This window comes from Triticum dicoccoides, chromosome 3B (genome assembly GCF_002162155.2).
Source record: "Triticum dicoccoides isolate Atlit2015 ecotype Zavitan chromosome 3B, WEW_v2.0, whole genome shotgun sequence".
Taxonomy (NCBI): domain Eukaryota; kingdom Viridiplantae; phylum Streptophyta; class Magnoliopsida; order Poales; family Poaceae; genus Triticum; species Triticum dicoccoides.
The window spans coordinates 860,644,755-860,662,954 of NC_041385.1; the positions used below are offsets into that span (position 1 = coordinate 860,644,755).

The 18,200-nt window shown below is 46.9% G+C and overlaps 1 protein-coding gene across 1 annotated transcript; it reads right to left on the reverse strand.

The window, feature by feature from the left end:
* Positions 1-3,351: 3,351 nt before the first annotated feature.
* LOC119282753 (disease resistance protein PIK6-NP-like) lies at positions 3,352-6,914 on the reverse strand. The gene is made up of 3 exons (XM_037562866.1): positions 6,059-6,914; positions 3,860-5,819; positions 3,352-3,764 (listed from the first exon to the last, which is right to left on the reverse strand). Exons 1-2 carry the CDS (start codon positions 6,877-6,879, stop codon positions 3,866-3,868), a joined length of 2,775 nt encoding a protein of 924 aa, XP_037418763.1. The 5' UTR covers positions 6,880-6,914; the 3' UTR covers positions 3,352-3,764; positions 3,860-3,865.
* Positions 6,915-18,200: the final 11,286 nt, after the last annotated feature.

Genomic DNA, 18,200 nt, shown 5'->3' on the forward strand with positions numbered 1-18,200 from the left:
AGAGATAAACTTTAAGTATCTCCAAGTTTATATTGGCATAGAAATAGAAACATATGACGAGATCATGTGGATACTATCTTACAAGATATACATAACCCATTTTTGCAAACTAATTATTACTAACAAATATCCCCTAAATTTATATTGTCACATATATGGACAGCTATAACAACATCAAATATACAATTAAAGATGGGATCATTTTTTACCAAATATAAGGACGATATAATTGGATAGTTTTGATCTTATTGAGTGAAATGCAGGTAAATGTTCCCCAGCCGCAAGTCTATAAATATGACGTCGTGTATTCTTCTGGACACCTAAACAAGACGAGAAGGAGAAGTTTGTGTCTTATCTTATGGAGGGAAAAATCATTCTCCTTTGCCTTATGGTGATTGTGCAACTAGGCATAGGCGACTCCATTCATGTTGGTACGAAATTGGTCTCCTTTCTCCTACATGTCTATATTTTCAGCAGACCTGCACGAATTTCATTGCAATGTTTCACAATTTGGACTTACCTCAATGATGCATGTTCTTGTCTACAGATGATTGCGTGAAGGTGATTGCTTTTACAGCCGCTGAATGCTCAACATTAGATTGCCGGAGATCCTGCCAGGATTCCTGGGAAGAACACGTCTATAGAGCTTATTGTAGGCCTGGCCAAACTCAGCAATATTGTTACTGCTTTATTTGTGATGAAAAGTGATTGTTGCTGGTACCCATCACGCCAATCAATGGACAGTGATGTGATTCAATAATAAAATATTCTTGTGACATGCATATAGCAATGTGTATTGATCAGCAATTTTTATTGTTCTACTTGACTGGGCTTAATTTTTTCGTGATTACGTGATTTCCTTTGTTTGCATGCCCTCACGGTTCCAACATGAATGAACAAAGATTACAGTATCGACACACTCCCAATCCTAATGGTTTTCTGATGCGATGAGAGCGGCTGCTTCGTCTTCATCAGGGACTTATCACCCGGCGACTTCACTTGGAAATACTATACTATTAGGAGCTTGAGAAGGGAGTACAGTTTACCAATATTACCACTTTTATTTATTTATTTTGCTTTTCTCAAGCACTTTTGAAATGAGCACAATTTCCGGCCAAAAAATTGACCATTTCACGTTCTGACATGGCTCTGTCACATTTCAAACAAGGAAAACAAGTGTAAGCCATATTTATAATGTACAAATTCAGCTACATTATAAAATTTCAGCAATCCATTCAAATTATTTCTAGATTTGACACTTTTTTGTGCATCTCTGGCGCTGAGCCCAATTCTCATCGCTGTCGATAGTGTCAACCTGTTCTGTCATCAGAGCAGCAGAAATCCCGCATGGCAGTACCTCAGCACCATCAATGATCGCAAGACTTTGCGCTGATACTTATTCCTTCTTGTTTCTGTCTCGTGCTTGTCTGCCGTCGATGTTGGTGGTTCGACACTAACCTCTTGGCTTATGGAATTAAATTAGGTCTTGATAATTAAAAAAAACACCTAATACCCATGGTTTTTGGAGGTCTAATTAACTTTTACGAATGGATTAAAGCTGGTCTAGCATCCAATCGATCCTCGTGTCTTCCATGTTCCAACCACAGCTGGTATGTACATGTACGATGAACTACTATAGCACAAAGTTCCAAGATCCAACCGTCGACACAGGTCGGCAAGACGGAGGACCCCTGTTTATTTCGTTTTATCGAACCAACATGACAAATATAAGGTGAAAGTTTACAAAATCATCTTACAAACTGAACGGGGCACCGAGTCTGAAATTAAGTTGCTAGGAACAAATCAAGCAGGGAAACGAAGGATTAAAGCAGGCAACCCGGCCAGATGCAATAATTCATCACGGGCAAAATGCCCTACAAACTTGGTGATTCCTGAATTGCCTGCCGGGAGCAAGAAGGGAATTCGGACATGAGCGGACAAACATAATGAGCGCTTCATCTGGTGCGCTGCACAAGGAAGACGGATCAAACGCAGTGCTCTAGACCTTCCTCGTCGGATTCTTCATCAGAGCGAAATTAATCTGCAGTTAGCTCCTCCTACCTGCAACGCCATTTGGAAGCACATGGTTCAGTTGAGTGCATGGAGGAAGAAAGAAAAGATAGTTCATACTGACAGCTAGGGAAAATGCTGAAAGAACAGTTGATAGGTTGTACCTCAGGCTGGACGTACCGAGCGGGCTTTTCGGCCCGCTCGTGGCTCGCTCGGTCTTGGCCCGCTCGGTCCTGGCCCGCTAGAGAAACTGGCCGGTCCGGTCTGTCAAATTGGGCCCGAAAATTTGTCGGTCCGGTCCGGGCTTTGACCGGTCCGACCGAGAGGACCGAGAAAACACTGTCATCGTCGCCACCGTTCCTCGTCATCGCGGCCACCGGCAGCCCCCGGGTGAACCTCCGCGTCCCCAAGCTTCCCCTCTTCTTCCTTCATCTCCTCACCATGCGCCATAGCCTCTCGCCGCCGCTAGCCGTCGCTGCCGTGCGTGCACCGCCGATGATCTCGTGTTCTCGACCTGGCACCGGCAGTGTTATAGCTGCGGGTTTCGCTGCCATGGCAGCAAAAAGAGGCGGCGACGATGACGGTTTAAACACAGCACGCACACAGGCCGTCAACTGGGATAAACGCTCGATCGGCCATGATTCTCGGATTGTGGAGAAATGCTCGACCGTGATTTCCGCTTCCAACAGATCAGGAAAGTACAGTGTTTTCTTTTTGGAAGGCAATAGATTTAATAGCGTGTGCTATAATCACGCGCCGTGATCCTATGCTGCCGTTTTCATTTTGTTGAAGCGTATGATCAGGTCCATCAGCCGGCACGTTGGTCTCTCTTCCGTTGCTCTCTCTTCAGTTTCTGCACTTTTATTCAGTCGAACGGGTAAAAGAAAGTACAACATAAACAAGGCTCGATCCGAAAATCACGGAGCCATTGACCACTAACTCGACGTCAGGTTTGATCCGCTATTTATGGCAAGGCTAGCACTCCGGAAATCATGGGCTCATGCGCACCCTACATTAGGCTGGTCACAATGGGGAGGAACTTAGGAGTAACATCACACACTCCAATACAACTTTGCTTATGTGGCGCATATTTAATGAAGAGAGAGGTGCTTGTGGTAACTAGCTAAGTTACCGGAACATCACACACTCCAATACAACTTTGCTTATGTGGCGCATATTTAATGAAGAGAGAGGTGCTTGTGGTAACTAGCTAAGTTACCGGAACATCACACACTCCAAGAAACAATGAGTCTATAACCTAATAAATACATCGTTGCATGACACTACATAGATGTTCCTACCCACTATGGAGGTAGTAACATAGTCTAGGGAAGTGTGTAAGTTACTAGCTTATGTTCTTGCCCATTGTGACCAGCCTTAGTTGCATACTACAGAAAAACTGCTAAGGAAGGTTCATGGCTAACAGCCGCGCACTTTCGACGGCACATCGCCCACCTTGTCGCCGTCGCTTGCGCATGTCGCCCACCTCGCAACAGCACTCACGCACGTCGCCCACAACTCCGCTGCCCCCTGCACCTCGCCGCCGGTGGTTATTGGCCGGTCCGCTCGGTCCAGCCCGGGCTTTGCCGCCGCCGGTCCGGTCCGTGAAAACTGAACCGCGTGGCTGGTCGGTCCGGTCCGGTCCGGACCGCTGCCGGTCGGTCCAAAGGGTGGCTCGGTGAGGGACCGGACCGGCCCGGACCGTGTCCACCCTGAGTTGTACCTGATGGAATTGCAGGATTTGATGAATCCACCTGAAAATGAAGAAAAAAAAAGTGGGGAAATGATTACTGAGAACTTGGTGAAAAGTAAGGAATTAAAAACAGAGGAATGCGAGAGAGGTGTATACCTGTTCCTATTTGTAGATTTTAATGACGGGGCGGTTGGGATGGTGTGCCGCTGCGGCCCTCAGAGCCACCTCCGCATCCTCCAGCACCTCATTGCTGGCTTCCCCACGCATAAGGGAAACCCTGACTTCCTTGAGGGAGGGGAGGTGCCCCATGCTCAAATCAATATCGCCATGGCCGATCCACCTAGCTAGGAAGCTGAAGTGAATTTTTCTAAGCCTTGGTGCGGCTCCTCGTGGAAATATAGACGGCGCAATGGCGATACCATAGAAGATGCACTCTTCCACACATGGAAATGCGTCAGCAGTAACAACAGACTTTTCCATTTCCGCTACTACCCGCAGCTCTCCCGGGCACCAATATCCATCAACGCCCAGACAGAGATAACGAAGGGCGCGCAACATCCCAAGAAGCAGGATGTCCTCCGGGCGCACTTTACTAACAGTTATTACCAGGCACGACAGGAGAGGAAGTGATGAAGGATTAATCCATGCTGACAGTGTCGACGGCAAGGAATCCGTAATGAATACTCTACGGAGTTGTTGAGAGGGCACCCAACCTTCGTGCATGAGATCGCCATGTCCACCTTTCTCACCATAAATTTCTAGCACTTGCAATTTGCGGAGATTACTTAGGGATTCCGCCAAAGTTTTTGTGATGTTCTCATCCAAAACTCTCCAGGAAAGCTGGACCACTCTCAGCTTGGTCAAATTGCACAGCTCTTTCACAATATGGTGATTACAACTGTCAGAAGATCTCCGTGTTTTACCCACTGTCAGTCCCATTAGCACTTCTAGGAAAGTTAAATTACCAACCCCAGACGGGAGCTTCACATCCCAGCCAACATCCAAGTACATCAGACGTCTAAGTCCAACAACACTTGAAGGTATTTCTTTTATCCTTGTTCCACTAATATCCAGGATTTGCAAAAACAATAGCTTTCCTATTTCCACTGGAAGCTCCTTACCACCATAACCTTCCAGTCGTAGCTGCCTCAAATGCAAAAAATTCCAAGTATCCGGAGAAGGACAATATTCCAAGTCCAACACACGCAAAACTTGACAGCTTGAAACTTTGTACAGTTGGTCAACATCATCATTTGTGAAAACGGAAATTGATCTTACTTGTGCCATACTGATGGTAGCCACTTCGACATTGCTATTTTGGACTGACAATCTTCGGGCCTTGCTTTGCGAGTCAGGAATTTTCCTCTTGGTGCCATTCAATATAGTGACAAAGTTCTCTTCACTAGCCAATGAACATATGAGGTCAAGCACCATGTCGTGTACACGACAAGCTTTTACTTTCTCTTCCCAATCAATACCTATCGGCTGGATCATACTTCTGTTTACTAACTCATTGAAGTAGCTATCTCCGAGCTCATATAAGCTAGTTTCTTCTTCTTCACTATAAACGATACCTTCAGATATCCACTTCAATATTAGCTGGCATCTCATAATCAGGTGATCTTCTGGATAGATACTTAGATACAATAAGCATGGCTTAAGATAAGAAGGTAGATCATAATAGCTAAATAATAATATCTTCTTCATCTCCTTTACATTGCGATCTTCTGTGAGTCCACGACCAATGGACTTGAGCACGGCATCCCAGTGGTCCTTTGTTTTCATCTGGTGATTATTAGCCAGAAGACTTGCTATAGTGATAATGGCTAATGGTATTCCACCACATTTCTTCAAGATGTGTTGAGATACTTCCAACAACTCATCAGGACATCCTTCACTGGGAGAAAATACTCTTTTACAGAAGAGCCTTCTTGAGACATCATCACAAAGAGGTTTCATTCTATAAATATCATCAGTAGAAGTGCAACATGCTTTAGCGACACTGACATTGCGGGTTGTCGTGATTAATCGACTTCCAGGACTCTTCTTGAAGAAAGCAAGCTTGATTATTTCCCATGATTCCTCATCCCATATGTCATCAATTATGATGAGGTACCTATATGAATAATCAATAAATGAAGACACATATAAGGTATTTTATAAGGAGAGACTGCAGGTTATATGTACGGTAAAATGGACCATAGTAAACCCCAACAATTTACATGAAACATTGTAAACCTGTAACTAACCAGTTAAGTATGTGCTATTAGGATGTGTATAAACCAATACAACGTGGTTTTGAATTTACTAGATGAAACGGCTATCGATCTATAGCATGAAAAAAATGAGGCATACCTTTTGTCATTGAGGAATTCAATGAGTTCGTCTATGAGATGGCTTGCTTCTCGTGATACATTATATATCTTTGCATACTTGTCCTTGTCAAGCCCAAAAAGAATATCCTTCAATATTTTCTTTATGTCGGGATTCTGAGAAACCGACACAAAGGCACGACAATCAAATTTCACTTTGATCTTGTCATACACTGTTTTGGCAAGAGTTGTCTTGCCTAACCCACCAAATCCAACAATAGAGACCGTCTTCAATGGATTATTCGACCGATCATCACCCTGAAGTAACATGTTGATCAACTCTTCTCGTGGTTCCTCGATCCCAACGAGCTCCGTCGCATCTGTGTACATAGCCTTGATGCGAGGATCAATGCTAATACCATGGCCGGTGTCTGGCATCTCCACCTCGTACCTTTGGCGCTGCTCAGCCAACTGTTCGGCTTGAGCAACCGCTTGTTTTAGAGCATCGGAGATTCGATGGTGATCTTTACCCTTACTAAATAATCTGCCTGTCTTCTTAAGTAACTTCTTCACTCTGTTCTTCGGGTTGGAAGATCCATCATACACGCGCACCATGAAGGTGTCGATGATGTCCTCCATGTGGTAGGCCAGGTCCCTCACCATTCCTGCCCAGATCTTTACCCCCTCGTCGAGCTGATCCGGCGGCACTTTGGCCACCTTGCTGAGTGCGGCATGCATCAGCTTCAACTCCCTGTTGAGGGTGTCGATGCCTTTCCTCACGCGCTTCTCCAAGGTGAACTCGGCTGCGAGCAGGCTCCCCAGCTTCGGGAGGAGGGGGCGGATGGCCAGCATGGCGAGCTCCATGGCTAGATCTCTATGGGTGTGAGATTGTGCTAGTGTTTTGGCAGTGTGAGCGGAACAAGGAATGCTCTCACAGTGTGCTATTCGTTTGCTGGTGTAGAGGAGAAGATGTGAAAGTGGGTTGAGATAGGTGGTTTGCCCTTGGTTTTGGGGTGTGGTAAAGATAGAATATTCATGTGATGCAGCACAGTTTTTTTTATGTATGCAGCACAACTTTTGGGGTATTGGTAAAAGCGGTCACGCGCAGGCACGTGAGCTGTGTCTCTCCCTCTATACACGAACACGCGACAAATGGCCTTGGATGCTGCCTGGATTACTGGGAAGTCAGGTCGGCAATTAGTTGAATAATACTACCTGCCAAATTGCGCAAACGGTAACATAGGGATGGCAATTTTGCCCATGGTATGGGTACCCGCAGGTACCCTACCCAAAAACAATGGGCATGTGCATGATTTGGAAAGATTTTGTATCCACGGGTAATGGGTATCCATACCCGCAAAATCTATGGGTAGGACATGGGTATTCAATTGTGCCCATTGGTAACCCAAAATAAATTAATAAATCAAAATTATTCCTATGTCATGTGGGGTAAGCATGTAACTCCTATGGTCGAACCCTAAATCTTGTATTCTCTAAACCAGCCATAGGTTATAGGCCTGCAATCACCTGCTCGACACTCCTCTGACGTCCTATGTAACTTCTTGAAACAATGAAATCTTGACTCATCGCCATCGGACTCATCTAAACTCTCGATCCAGCGACCCCCAATTCCAGTTGCTCATTCCCACTAAGTCGGGTTTCCACCAACCGCTGCTCATACTCTCTTGATGCCTCCAAGAAGCCACCCATCGGAGGAGACTATGTTGGTGCCATAATGCCCGCCCATATCACTTGAATTTTAGACTCATTTCTCTAAAAAATCAACATTTAAATGCTATACATGGTACCAATGGATACCCATTGGGTACAGGATACCCGATGGGTATGGGCATGGGTATCAGTTTATGCCCATGGGTATGGAAGTGGGTGGGTATAGAAAGTTTCTGTGGGTATGGGTTTGGGTAGAAGGAGTTTGTACCCGCCCATACCCTACCCATTGCCATCCCATTCACAGAGTAGCGCACACACACCGAGAGAGACTACTGTACTACCGATGCACCATCACATGCAATGACAAGGTAATTACTACTTGAATATGTTTTTTTAGGGTATACCACTTGAATACTGCTACCAGGCCACCCATTTTTGATTACTTGAGTTCTGTCCCTCCCCCGCTCCCTCTCTCCCCCGCCGCCACCCGCGAGGCGTGGGGGAGGGTTCCCGATCCCAGCCGCCGCACCCCCTCCTCCTCCCTCCTCTGCTCTCGCCGCCACCAAGGGGCGCAGCCGGGCGAAGCCCGGTCGTCGCCGGCGGCAGCGGGGCTCCTTCGTCCCTCGCCCATAGGGTTTGGCGCGGGCCAGATCTAGCGGCTGGGCGTGGCGCTCGATGCCGGGCGCGGTGGCGCCCCGGAGCAGGTTGGCGATGGTGGCGTTCGACGGGCGGCGGACGGCATGGTGGTGGTACGGGCCGGTGGTGGCGTCGGCAGTGGTGCCCCCGGCAGCGCTTCGGCGTCGCGTCCGGCGCCGCGGGTCGCGGTTGACCGGGTCGCGGGCGGCCCTCTCGCCATGGTGCTTTGGTGGGGGGGAGGGCGGCGCGGCTGCGGTGGTGATGGCCTGCCCCCAACCAGTCGGGCCCTCGCGGCTGGGTGGCGGCGCTCGGCTCGGGTCGATCCCCCAGTGGCGTCTTCAGGAGACGGTGGAGACGGCCCGGTAACCGCCCCTCTCCGTCTTCGGGCGACGGTCGATGCCTCCTGATGCTCTGGCCCTTCAAAACAGGGGCGGAACTCGGTTCCGGGGGGAAGTTGGAGCCGACATGGGTGTCGGTCATGGCCATGGGACACTTCTCTGCCTTCCCCTTCCCCCGATCGATGTGGTCGCGGCTCTCCTCGAGGCAGCTTGGCCGGCGGCGGTTCTGGAGGTGGTTGGGGTCATGGATCCGGGCAAAGTCATGGCCTTTGGTGGCTTCGGGGTGATCTCATGGCGGGGCGGCGGCCCTGGCGGCGGGAGTCGGGCGTTGGTCGTGGGCGGGTTGCGCGGCTCGGATGCGGGCAGGCAACCATGGCCGCTTGGGCGGTGTGGCTGCGGGTGTGGTCGGACCGGGGCGGCGGAAGTGTTGAAGCACCGGGGTTCATCACCCACCCAGTCCGTGTCTGGTCGACGGTGACGGCGTTCGTGGATGTCGTGTCCTCCTTGCAGGCTCCGTCGTGGTGCTTCTTCCTCTTCCATCTTACTCCGGGTGAAAACTCGATCCTCGGATCGGACAGTGGCGACGTTCATGGTCGTACCCTTCTTGGAGGCGCCGTCTTGGAGTCTTCGGTCCGGCTTGTCCGTTACACATCCTCCCGGACAATCACTCCTCGTAGTGGTGTTCTCCGCCGGCTCTTAGCGGTTTCGTTTTGCTCATCTTTTAGGTTCTTTGTAGTCATTGTGGTTGTGTGTCGGTGCCCGGCATTCATGTATCTTGCCTTGGGTGTGTGGTGTGCGTTTGTATCGGATGCTTTGTTGTTGTGGTTCGTGCTTTATAATATAAAGCGGGGGAAAACTCTTTTTCGGAATACTGCTACCACTAGTAGAAAAGGGGGCAAAGGTCCAGGCCAGGTCAGCCCATTAGTCCCAGATCAGTCCAGAACCGGGACCCATGGGGGCATTAGACCCGGTTCGTGAGCCATGGGGGCATTAGAACCGGGACCCATGGGGGCATTAGAGCCGGGACCAATGGGCCTCGCTCCTGGCCCACCACCATTGGTCCCGGTTGGTGGCTCGAACCGGGACCAAAGGCTGCCCTTTAGTCCCGGTTCATGCCACCAACCGGGACCAATGAGGTTCCTATATATACCCCCTCGCTTAAGAGCAGAGCAAACTTCTCTGTTTTTTCTGGCCGCCGAGGGGGAGAGGGCTTGGTGGTGCTCTACCTCACCTCCTATGCACACAAGGTGTTCGATGGAATGCCCGAGCCACACTACTTAAGCTTTCTCCTCTCCAAGCTCAACCTCCAAGCTCCATTTTCCTCAATATTTGTCTAGGTTTAGCGGTCCGTCACGCCCCGTCCCCATCTTCACCGTCGTCGATCACTTGCGTCGATCTCATTGCCGGCACCACCGTGGTGAGCATCTTGTTCTTATCTTCTTTCTAAAAGAAAAAATATTCTTACTTGTATGTTTATATAGATACTTGTATTATTTTCTTACTTTTATTATTGCATCTTATATAGTGCGATGGTTTTGGTATCCGCCCCCGTCGCCCCTCGTCCTGTTTATGATTCGGATGTGGTATATATTATCTTTTCATAACTATTGGTTCATTTATTGTTTATGACAATTATGCCGACCAACGTGACATAAATTTTATTTATCTAGGAGGTTGTTGAACCGGAAATTCCAACCGACCCTATTATCGAGAGGTTAAATTTAGTTGAAGAAGAAAATAATTTTTTGAAGGAAAAAATAAGAAAAATTGAGGAGGAGGAGATGATATTGGATTTGCATGTTGCGGATGTCATCGATGATCACAAGATCAAGATGGATGCAATGCGCTTGAAGATTAGAAAGATTAGAAAATATGCCATTCATACCGAGGCTTGGTATCATTATGCCGTTGGATCAGTTGTTACCTTGGTTGCGATTATGATCGCATTTGTTTTCGCATTGAAATGTTTTACATAGTTTTAATGTATGGTTTAATTAATTTAGATGCTCTGCAAAGCTTTATGTTGTTAGATGAGAACTATGTATGTACTTTGGTTTTAATGTGATGATGAACTTCTATTAATTTGGTCACTTAATTATCTATTCATGATGTTCTGTAATGATTTTTGACACACTTAATTATATATATGCACGCAGATGAACCGGCAATGGATGTACGGTGAAAGACACACCTCCGAGTACATGAAGGGCGTGCATGATTTTCTCGAAGTGGCTGAGGCAAACAAGCAGAATGGTTTTATGTGTTGTCCATGCCCTATATGTGGGAATACGAAGTCTTACTCTGACCGGAAAATCCTTCACACCCACCTGCTTTACAAGGGTTTCATGCCACACTATAATGTTTGGACGAGGCACAGAGAAATAGGGATTATGATGAAAGACGGCGAAGAAGAAGAGTACGGTGACAACTATGTGCCCACTGAATACGGTGATTCTACTGAACATCAAGAGGAACCAGACGATGTGCATGATGATGCTGCAATGAGCGAAGCTGCTGAAGATCAAGAGGAACCAGACGATGTGCCCGATGATGATGATCTCCGCCGGGTCATTGTCGATGCAAAGATGCAATGCAAAAGTCAAAAGGAGAAGCTGAAGTTCGATCGCATGTTAGAGGATCACAAAAAAGGGTTGTAACCCAATTGCGAAGATGGCAACACAAAGCTCGGTATCGTACTGGAATTGCTGCAGTGGAAGGCAGAGACTGATGTGCCTGACAAAGGATTTGAGAAGCTACTGAAAATATTGAAGGAGAAGCTACCAAAAAAGTCAGTAAAAACATGACGTCCGAACAAGATCAAGTGTTCGGTGCCAATCCGAAAATTGGACTGTAGAAAAAAAAAGTGCTTCTGCCGTGCTTGAACATGACACATCCTATCTCAAGACGTCAAGTGGGTCAGCCTACGGATTAGGCAAGTTTAGAAAACTAAACTCTAGCGATTTCGAGAGAGAAATTAGGCTCCTGGCTAGTGATCGCACACTCGTGTCGAGAAAAGGAGTGATAAATAATAAAAACTTTGCAAGGACTAAGAAGAAAAACACTTAGTATGAAACGGCTCAAATAACATAAGAGCCCCCAAGTGACTTGGGTAAAAGTTGAATATATAATGTAAGGTGACATGAAGAATGCCTTCTAGCCGGATTGTAGATCGTTTGTCATAGCGGACCTTTTCGCTTCGACCTCAGGACCCAATAGTCCGGAGTGTGTCCGAATACCTTCGTGGTTATATAAGAACCGTGGTATGCATGGAGACAAGGCGTAGGGGTCATTAGTGCTGTATCAGACAAGTGCCCAACTAGTTATGTTATATTACATGGGTAGTAAGAAACATCTTCCAGGAAGAATAGTTCCGTTAAGGGTTCCTTTCGCTGGGATGCATGCCCTAAAGTGCATGTCAAAGCTGCTATGAAAGCAGAAAATCATCTAGGGGCAGATGGGTAAATAATTAAAAATCATCTTTTAGTTCACCGACCGAGTATTCCCTTAAGAACGCTAGCTTTCGGCTTCACCCAGTCTGAGGTACACATCCGGCTGACCCGGCAGTAACAATCGCAGAGGTGCTCCCTTTACCACCTAGCCGAACAATCGGGAACGTAGGGGTAAGCACAGGAGCCAGGCAACCCAGCTTGACCAAAACTTAAGTCATATCGATGCATATAATGGTGAATAAAAGGTACATGCGGAAGTATGACACATGTGTTGGGCATAAAGCCCGTATTAATAAGCTTCTGTTAAAGAAGCCCCCAGGTATAATGAGCATGGGTAGCGCGTCAAGTGTGTGCGAACAAAGTTTCGACAAGGAAAATTTGTACAAGCAAATTTTTACAAAAAAGTATAATTCTTGGTCGAACCGAACACAAGTTAGAAATTTAAAACTTTGAGCATGAAGGCAACTTAGCTGGTTAATGTGTTCAGTATTGACGACGCGGTCCGAGCTTGATGCGGGACAAGGTTCCATCCCCCAAGCCGGTCCCGAGGTGGCGGAGCAAGGAGCTCGGCACTCCGAAGTGGTGACATAGCACGGTCAATGCAGGACGGCAGAGTGATGCCGAAGTCCCCGGCAATGGGGCAATGAAGTGTTGGCGAAGCCCCCCGTACAGCCGAGGTGACGTCAAAGGATATAGTCCGGCTGGATCATTTTCCTGTGCACAAAAAATAGTGCAGACCGGGGATAATAGTAATAATAGGAATTAAAAAAATGTTGCATAATAAATAATTTATGCAAAGTAAGTAGTAAAAGAAATATGGCCTGGCCCCGAAGTCGATGTCGATGCAGGTCGTCGGCGTAATGCGATAAAGGCGTGGCAAAGCCTGGATTCATAGGTTGGTCCGAGTTCCGGATGCGGCGTTCGCCGAACTGTGTACGGAAACTGACCGAACCATCATGCGACCGTCGATAATGCGGTCACCATTTGATAGACCTGTGTACATATGCTGGACTAACCAGAGTAATAATTTACTTGGGAAAAATTTAACCCAAACAACCAAAAATAAATACTAGGATTAATAGCACCTGGTTTATTTATTGTAGCAATCCGAAGGAAGGTGATTCCCAAAATTGGGACTCGATCCGCGCACCCATGTCTGGTCGGCTAGTGATGCCGAAGTGTCCGGAGTAGGTTGATGAAGAGATGGCGAAGCCCCCGGTCCAGCCGAGATGTCGAAGTAGGTCAGCGTGATGGACACCAGCTTGAAGAAGCAATAGTGCGGCCCTGCCGATGCAGGTCGTGACGTGGTCGATGTCGGCTTGATGAAGCGACCGTGCGGCGATGCTGGTATGCCCGCTCCGTGTAATCCGTGGGGCGGCGATGTTGGTGATGATTTATCCTTCGCGATGCCGGACTCTTGTTCGGCTTGCCGAGATGATGATCCGAAGAAGTTGAGCTTGGCTCAACAAAGTGACGACGTGTCTAGCGCAGGTCGGCAGCCTTGGAGCAATATTGCCGGACTGGTTTGACACCAGCATGATGTTGAAGATCATGTTCAAAAGATCTTAAAGTTAGTGGGATGTGTTTCGGAACAAAACACAATACCCCATACAAAACTTCCTTCAAAAAGGATGTCCGAAATCCCGTTCATAAAAAAGACGAACTCGGGTCGGATTCGTTTTCGCGCAGAAAACAGATCCAAAAAGTGAAGCACTAATCGGAAGTTTCCTGGAGTTTGGACGGTCGGATTGAGCTGAATTTTTGGCAGGTGGTAGATAAGGGAATTCCGCAGCAAATCAACGGTTGGATCCTCCAAAGGACATCCGAGCTATGCGCTGCATACCACGCCCTAAACTTGTCCGGATTCTCGTCCAGATTCAACAGGGCTCCGGTATATCGGAGATTGCCGGAGATTCCTCCATCGGAACTCGACGAAATTTTTGCAGGGTTGTTGTAGACTTAATTCCGCATAATTCCACCAAAGTAATCGTTTAGGCGACACTCGAGGAGGTGGTGGTGGCGGATACAAGTTTGTTGTCCAGAAAAACAGCACGGTCGCCTGAGGGCAATGTTGACGTTGAGCCCCCGAGCTCCATGGATGACTCCTTCATGATCTTAATAGAGATCGGAGTTGGTGTTGATGAAGGCCTTTATCCGAGCATGACGGTCGGAGGTAGGGCGCAGTCCTCGGTCAAGCCAAGGTGACCAGTCGAGCTGGTGACGAGGAAACCGACGTCGCAGTTGACCTGCAATCGAGCCATCGATCTTTTCGCCGATCACACAGCGGAACTCTCAATGAAAGCACCAATGTCGGTGTCAAAACCGGCGGATCTCGGGTAGGGGGTCCCAAGTAGTGCGTCTTAGGATCAATGGTAACAGGAGACAAGGGACACGATGTTTTACCCAGGTTCGGGCCCTTTGGATGGAGATAAAACCCTACGTCCTGCTTGATTGATATTGATTTTGTGGATGTTTACAAGAGTGGATCTACCACAAGATCAAGGAGGCTAAACCCTAGAAGCTAGCCTATGGTATGATTGTTGTTGTATATGTCTATCGACTAGTCTGGCCCCGGTTTATATAATGCACCAGAGGCCTAGGATAACAAGAGTCCTAGCCGAATACGCCGGTGGGGAGGAGTCCTTGTCTTGATCGCCAAGTCTTGTTGATTCTTCCTTGTATGCGGCAGCTGTCCGGACTGGCCCATGAGTATACGGCCATGGGCGTCCTTGGCCCAATCCAACTGATCGGGAGACGACGTGGTGAGTACCCCCTAGTCCAGGACACCGTCAAGAAGCTTCCAAAGGATAACGAATTGTCCAACAATACATACGCAGCAAAGAAGGTCGTATGCCCTCTAGGATTGGAGGTGTAGAAGATACATGCATGCCCTAATGACTGCATCCTCCACCGCAGTGCGTACAAGGATCTGAACGCATGCCCGGTATGCGGTGCATTACGGTATAAGATCAGACGAGATGACCCTGGTGATGTTGAGGGTGAGCCCCCCAGGAAGAGGGTTCCTGCAAAGGTGATGTGGTATGCTCCTATACTACCGCGGTTGAAACGTCTGTTCAGAAACGGAGAGCATGCCAAGTTGATGCGATGGCGCAGTGAGGATCATAAGAAAGACGGGAAGTTGAGAGCACCCGTTGACGGGTCGCAGTGGCGAAAAATCGAGAGAAAGTACTGGGATGAGTTTGTAAGTGACCCAAGGAACGTATGGTTTGCTTTAAGCACAGATGGCATTAATCCTTTCGGGGAGCATAGCAATCATAGCACTTGACCCGTGACTCTATGTATGTATAACCTTCCTCCTTGGATGTGCATGAAGCGGAAGTTCATTATGATGCCAGTTCTCATCCAAGGCCCTAAGCAACCTGGCAACGACATTGATGTGTACATAAGGCCATTAGTTGAAGAACTTTTACAGCTGTGGAATGGAAACGGTGTACGTACGTGGGATGAGCACAAACAGGAGGAATTTGACCTAAAGGCGTTGTTGTTCGTGACCATCAACGATTGGCCCGCTCTCAGTAACCTTTTAGGATAGACAAACAAGGGATACCACGCATGCACGCACTGTTTACTTGACACCGATAGTATATACCTGAGAAGCTGCAGGAAGAATGTGTACCTGAGCCATCGTCGATTTCTTCCGACCAACCATCAATGTCGAAAGAAAGGCAAGCATTTCAAAGGCGAGGCAGATCACCGGAAGAAGCCCGCCATGCGTACCGGTGATCACATACTTGCTATGGTCAATGATTTACATGTAATCTTTGGAAAGGGTCCCAGCGCACTAGCTGTTCCGAATGACGCCGAGGGACACACACCCATGTGGAAGAAGAAATCTATATTTTGGGACCTACCCTACTAGAAAGATCTAGAGGTCCGCTCTTCAATCGACGTGATGCACGTAACGAAGAACCTTTGCGTGAACCTACTAGGCTTCTTGGGCGTGTATGGAAAGACAAAAGATACACCTGAGGCACGGGAGGACCTGCAACGTTTGCACGAAAAAGACGGCATGCCTCCGAAGCAGTATGAAGGTCCTTCCAGCTACGCTCTTACAAAAGAAGAGAAAGAAATCTTCTTTGAATGCCTGCTCAGTATGAAGGTCCCGACTGGCTTGTCGTCGAATATAAAGGGAATAATAAATATGCCAGAGAAAAAGTTCCAGAAACTAAAGTCTCATGACTGCCACGTGATTATGACGCAACTGCTTCCGGTTGCATTGAGGGGGCTTCTACCAGAAAACGTCCGATTAGCCATTGTGAAGCTATGTGCATTCCTCAATGCAATCTCTCAGAAGGTGGTCGATCCAGAAATCGTACCAAGGCTAAGGAGTGATGTGGCGCAATGTCTTGTCAGTTTCGAGCTGGTGTTCCCACCATCCTTTTCAATATCATGATGCACTCCTAGTTCATCTAGTCGACGAGATTGTCATTCTGGGACCCGTATTTCTACACAATATGTTCCCCTTTGAGAGGTTCATGGGAGTCCAAAAGAAATATGTCCGTAACCGCGCTAGACCGGAAGGAAGCATCTCCATGGGCCATCAAACAGAGGATGTCATCGGGTTTTGTGTTGACTTCATTCCTGGCCTTAAGAAGATAGGTCTCCCTAAATCGCGGTATGAGGGGAGACTGACTGGAAAAGGCACGCTTGGAAGGGACTCAATAATATGCAGGGACGGATATTCTTGGTCTCAAGCACACTGCACAGTTCTACAGAACTCTACCTTGGTGACCCCGTATGTCGATGAACACAAGAACAGTCTGCGCTCCAAACACCCGGAGCAGTGCGACGACTAGATTACATGTGAACACATCAGGACTTTCAGCAGTTGGTTGGAAACATGTCTCATAGGTGACAACACTATTTGTGATGAGTTGTACTTGTTGTCTAGGGGACCATCTTCGACTGTTACGATTTGGAAAGGATACGAGATAAATGGGAATACATTTTACACGATTGACCAAGATCAAAAGAGCACCAACCAAAACAGCGGTGTCCTCTTTGATGCAACAACCGAGAGGAGAAAGGACACATATTATGGTTACATAGTGGACATATGGGAACTTGACTACGGACATGATTTTAACGTCCCTTTGTTTAAGTGCAAATGGGTCAATCTGTCAGGAGGCGGGGTACAGGTAGACCCACAGTACGGAATGACAATAGTGGATCTGAAAAATCTTGGGTACACTGACGAACCGTTTGTCCTAGCCAATGATGTGGCACAGGTTATCTATGTGAAGGACATGTCTACCAGACCGAGAAAAAGAAAAGTTAAGGAAGCGAATACATCAACGATGAGCCAAAGCGCCACATAGTTCTTTCAGGAAAAAGGGACATCGTGGGGGTGGAGGGCAAGACAGACATGTCTGAAGATTATGAAAAGTTTCATGAAATTCCTCCCTTCAAAGTCAAGGCTGACCCAAGCATCCTAATAAATGATGAAGATTATCCATGGTTACGACGCAAGCAAATGACACAAGCGAAGAAAAAGTGAAGACTTACTCCCGCAACTATTATGATGATACCATGCAAAAAAGTGAAAATAGAGGAGTAAGTCTTGTTGGCATGGTACTATTATGATGATACTATTATGATGATACCATGCAAATGACATAAGCCCGTCCCTCTCTGCCTTGTTGATCTCCTCTCAAAGTGAAAATAGATGCCCCTATACAGGGAATTTGACCTAAATTCATAGTGAATTTCTATGAAATTCATAGAAATTTATTATAAATTTAGGTTAAATTTTCTCTATAGGTGCATCTATGTTCATTTTTTTAGTAAAGTTAATCACAAACTTGTGATTCAGACAAATTTCAAAGAATTCAAATTTTAACTATTCAAATTTGAAAACTAATGGCACTAACAGAAAGTTTATAATTTTTCTAAAACTAATGGCACTAACAGAAAGTTTATAATTTTGCTGATCAAAAAGCAAAAAGAATTAAAAAATAAAGCAAAAAACGAAAGAAAATAAATAATGCAGAAAACAAAACAAAAAAACTGGAAACAAAATAAAAATAGCAACAATAAGTATTTTGTTGTAAGTAGAAACAAAATAAAATAA

Coding starts and splice junctions, on each gene's coding strand:
- LOC119282753 (XM_037562866.1), bottom strand. CDS start 6,879: ATGGAGCTCGCCATGCTGGCCATCCGCCCCCTCCTCCCGAAGCTGGGG. Junction 5,820..6,058: donor GAATTCCTCAATGACAAAAG/GTATGCCTCATT, acceptor TTATTCATATAG/GTACCTCATCATAATTGATG.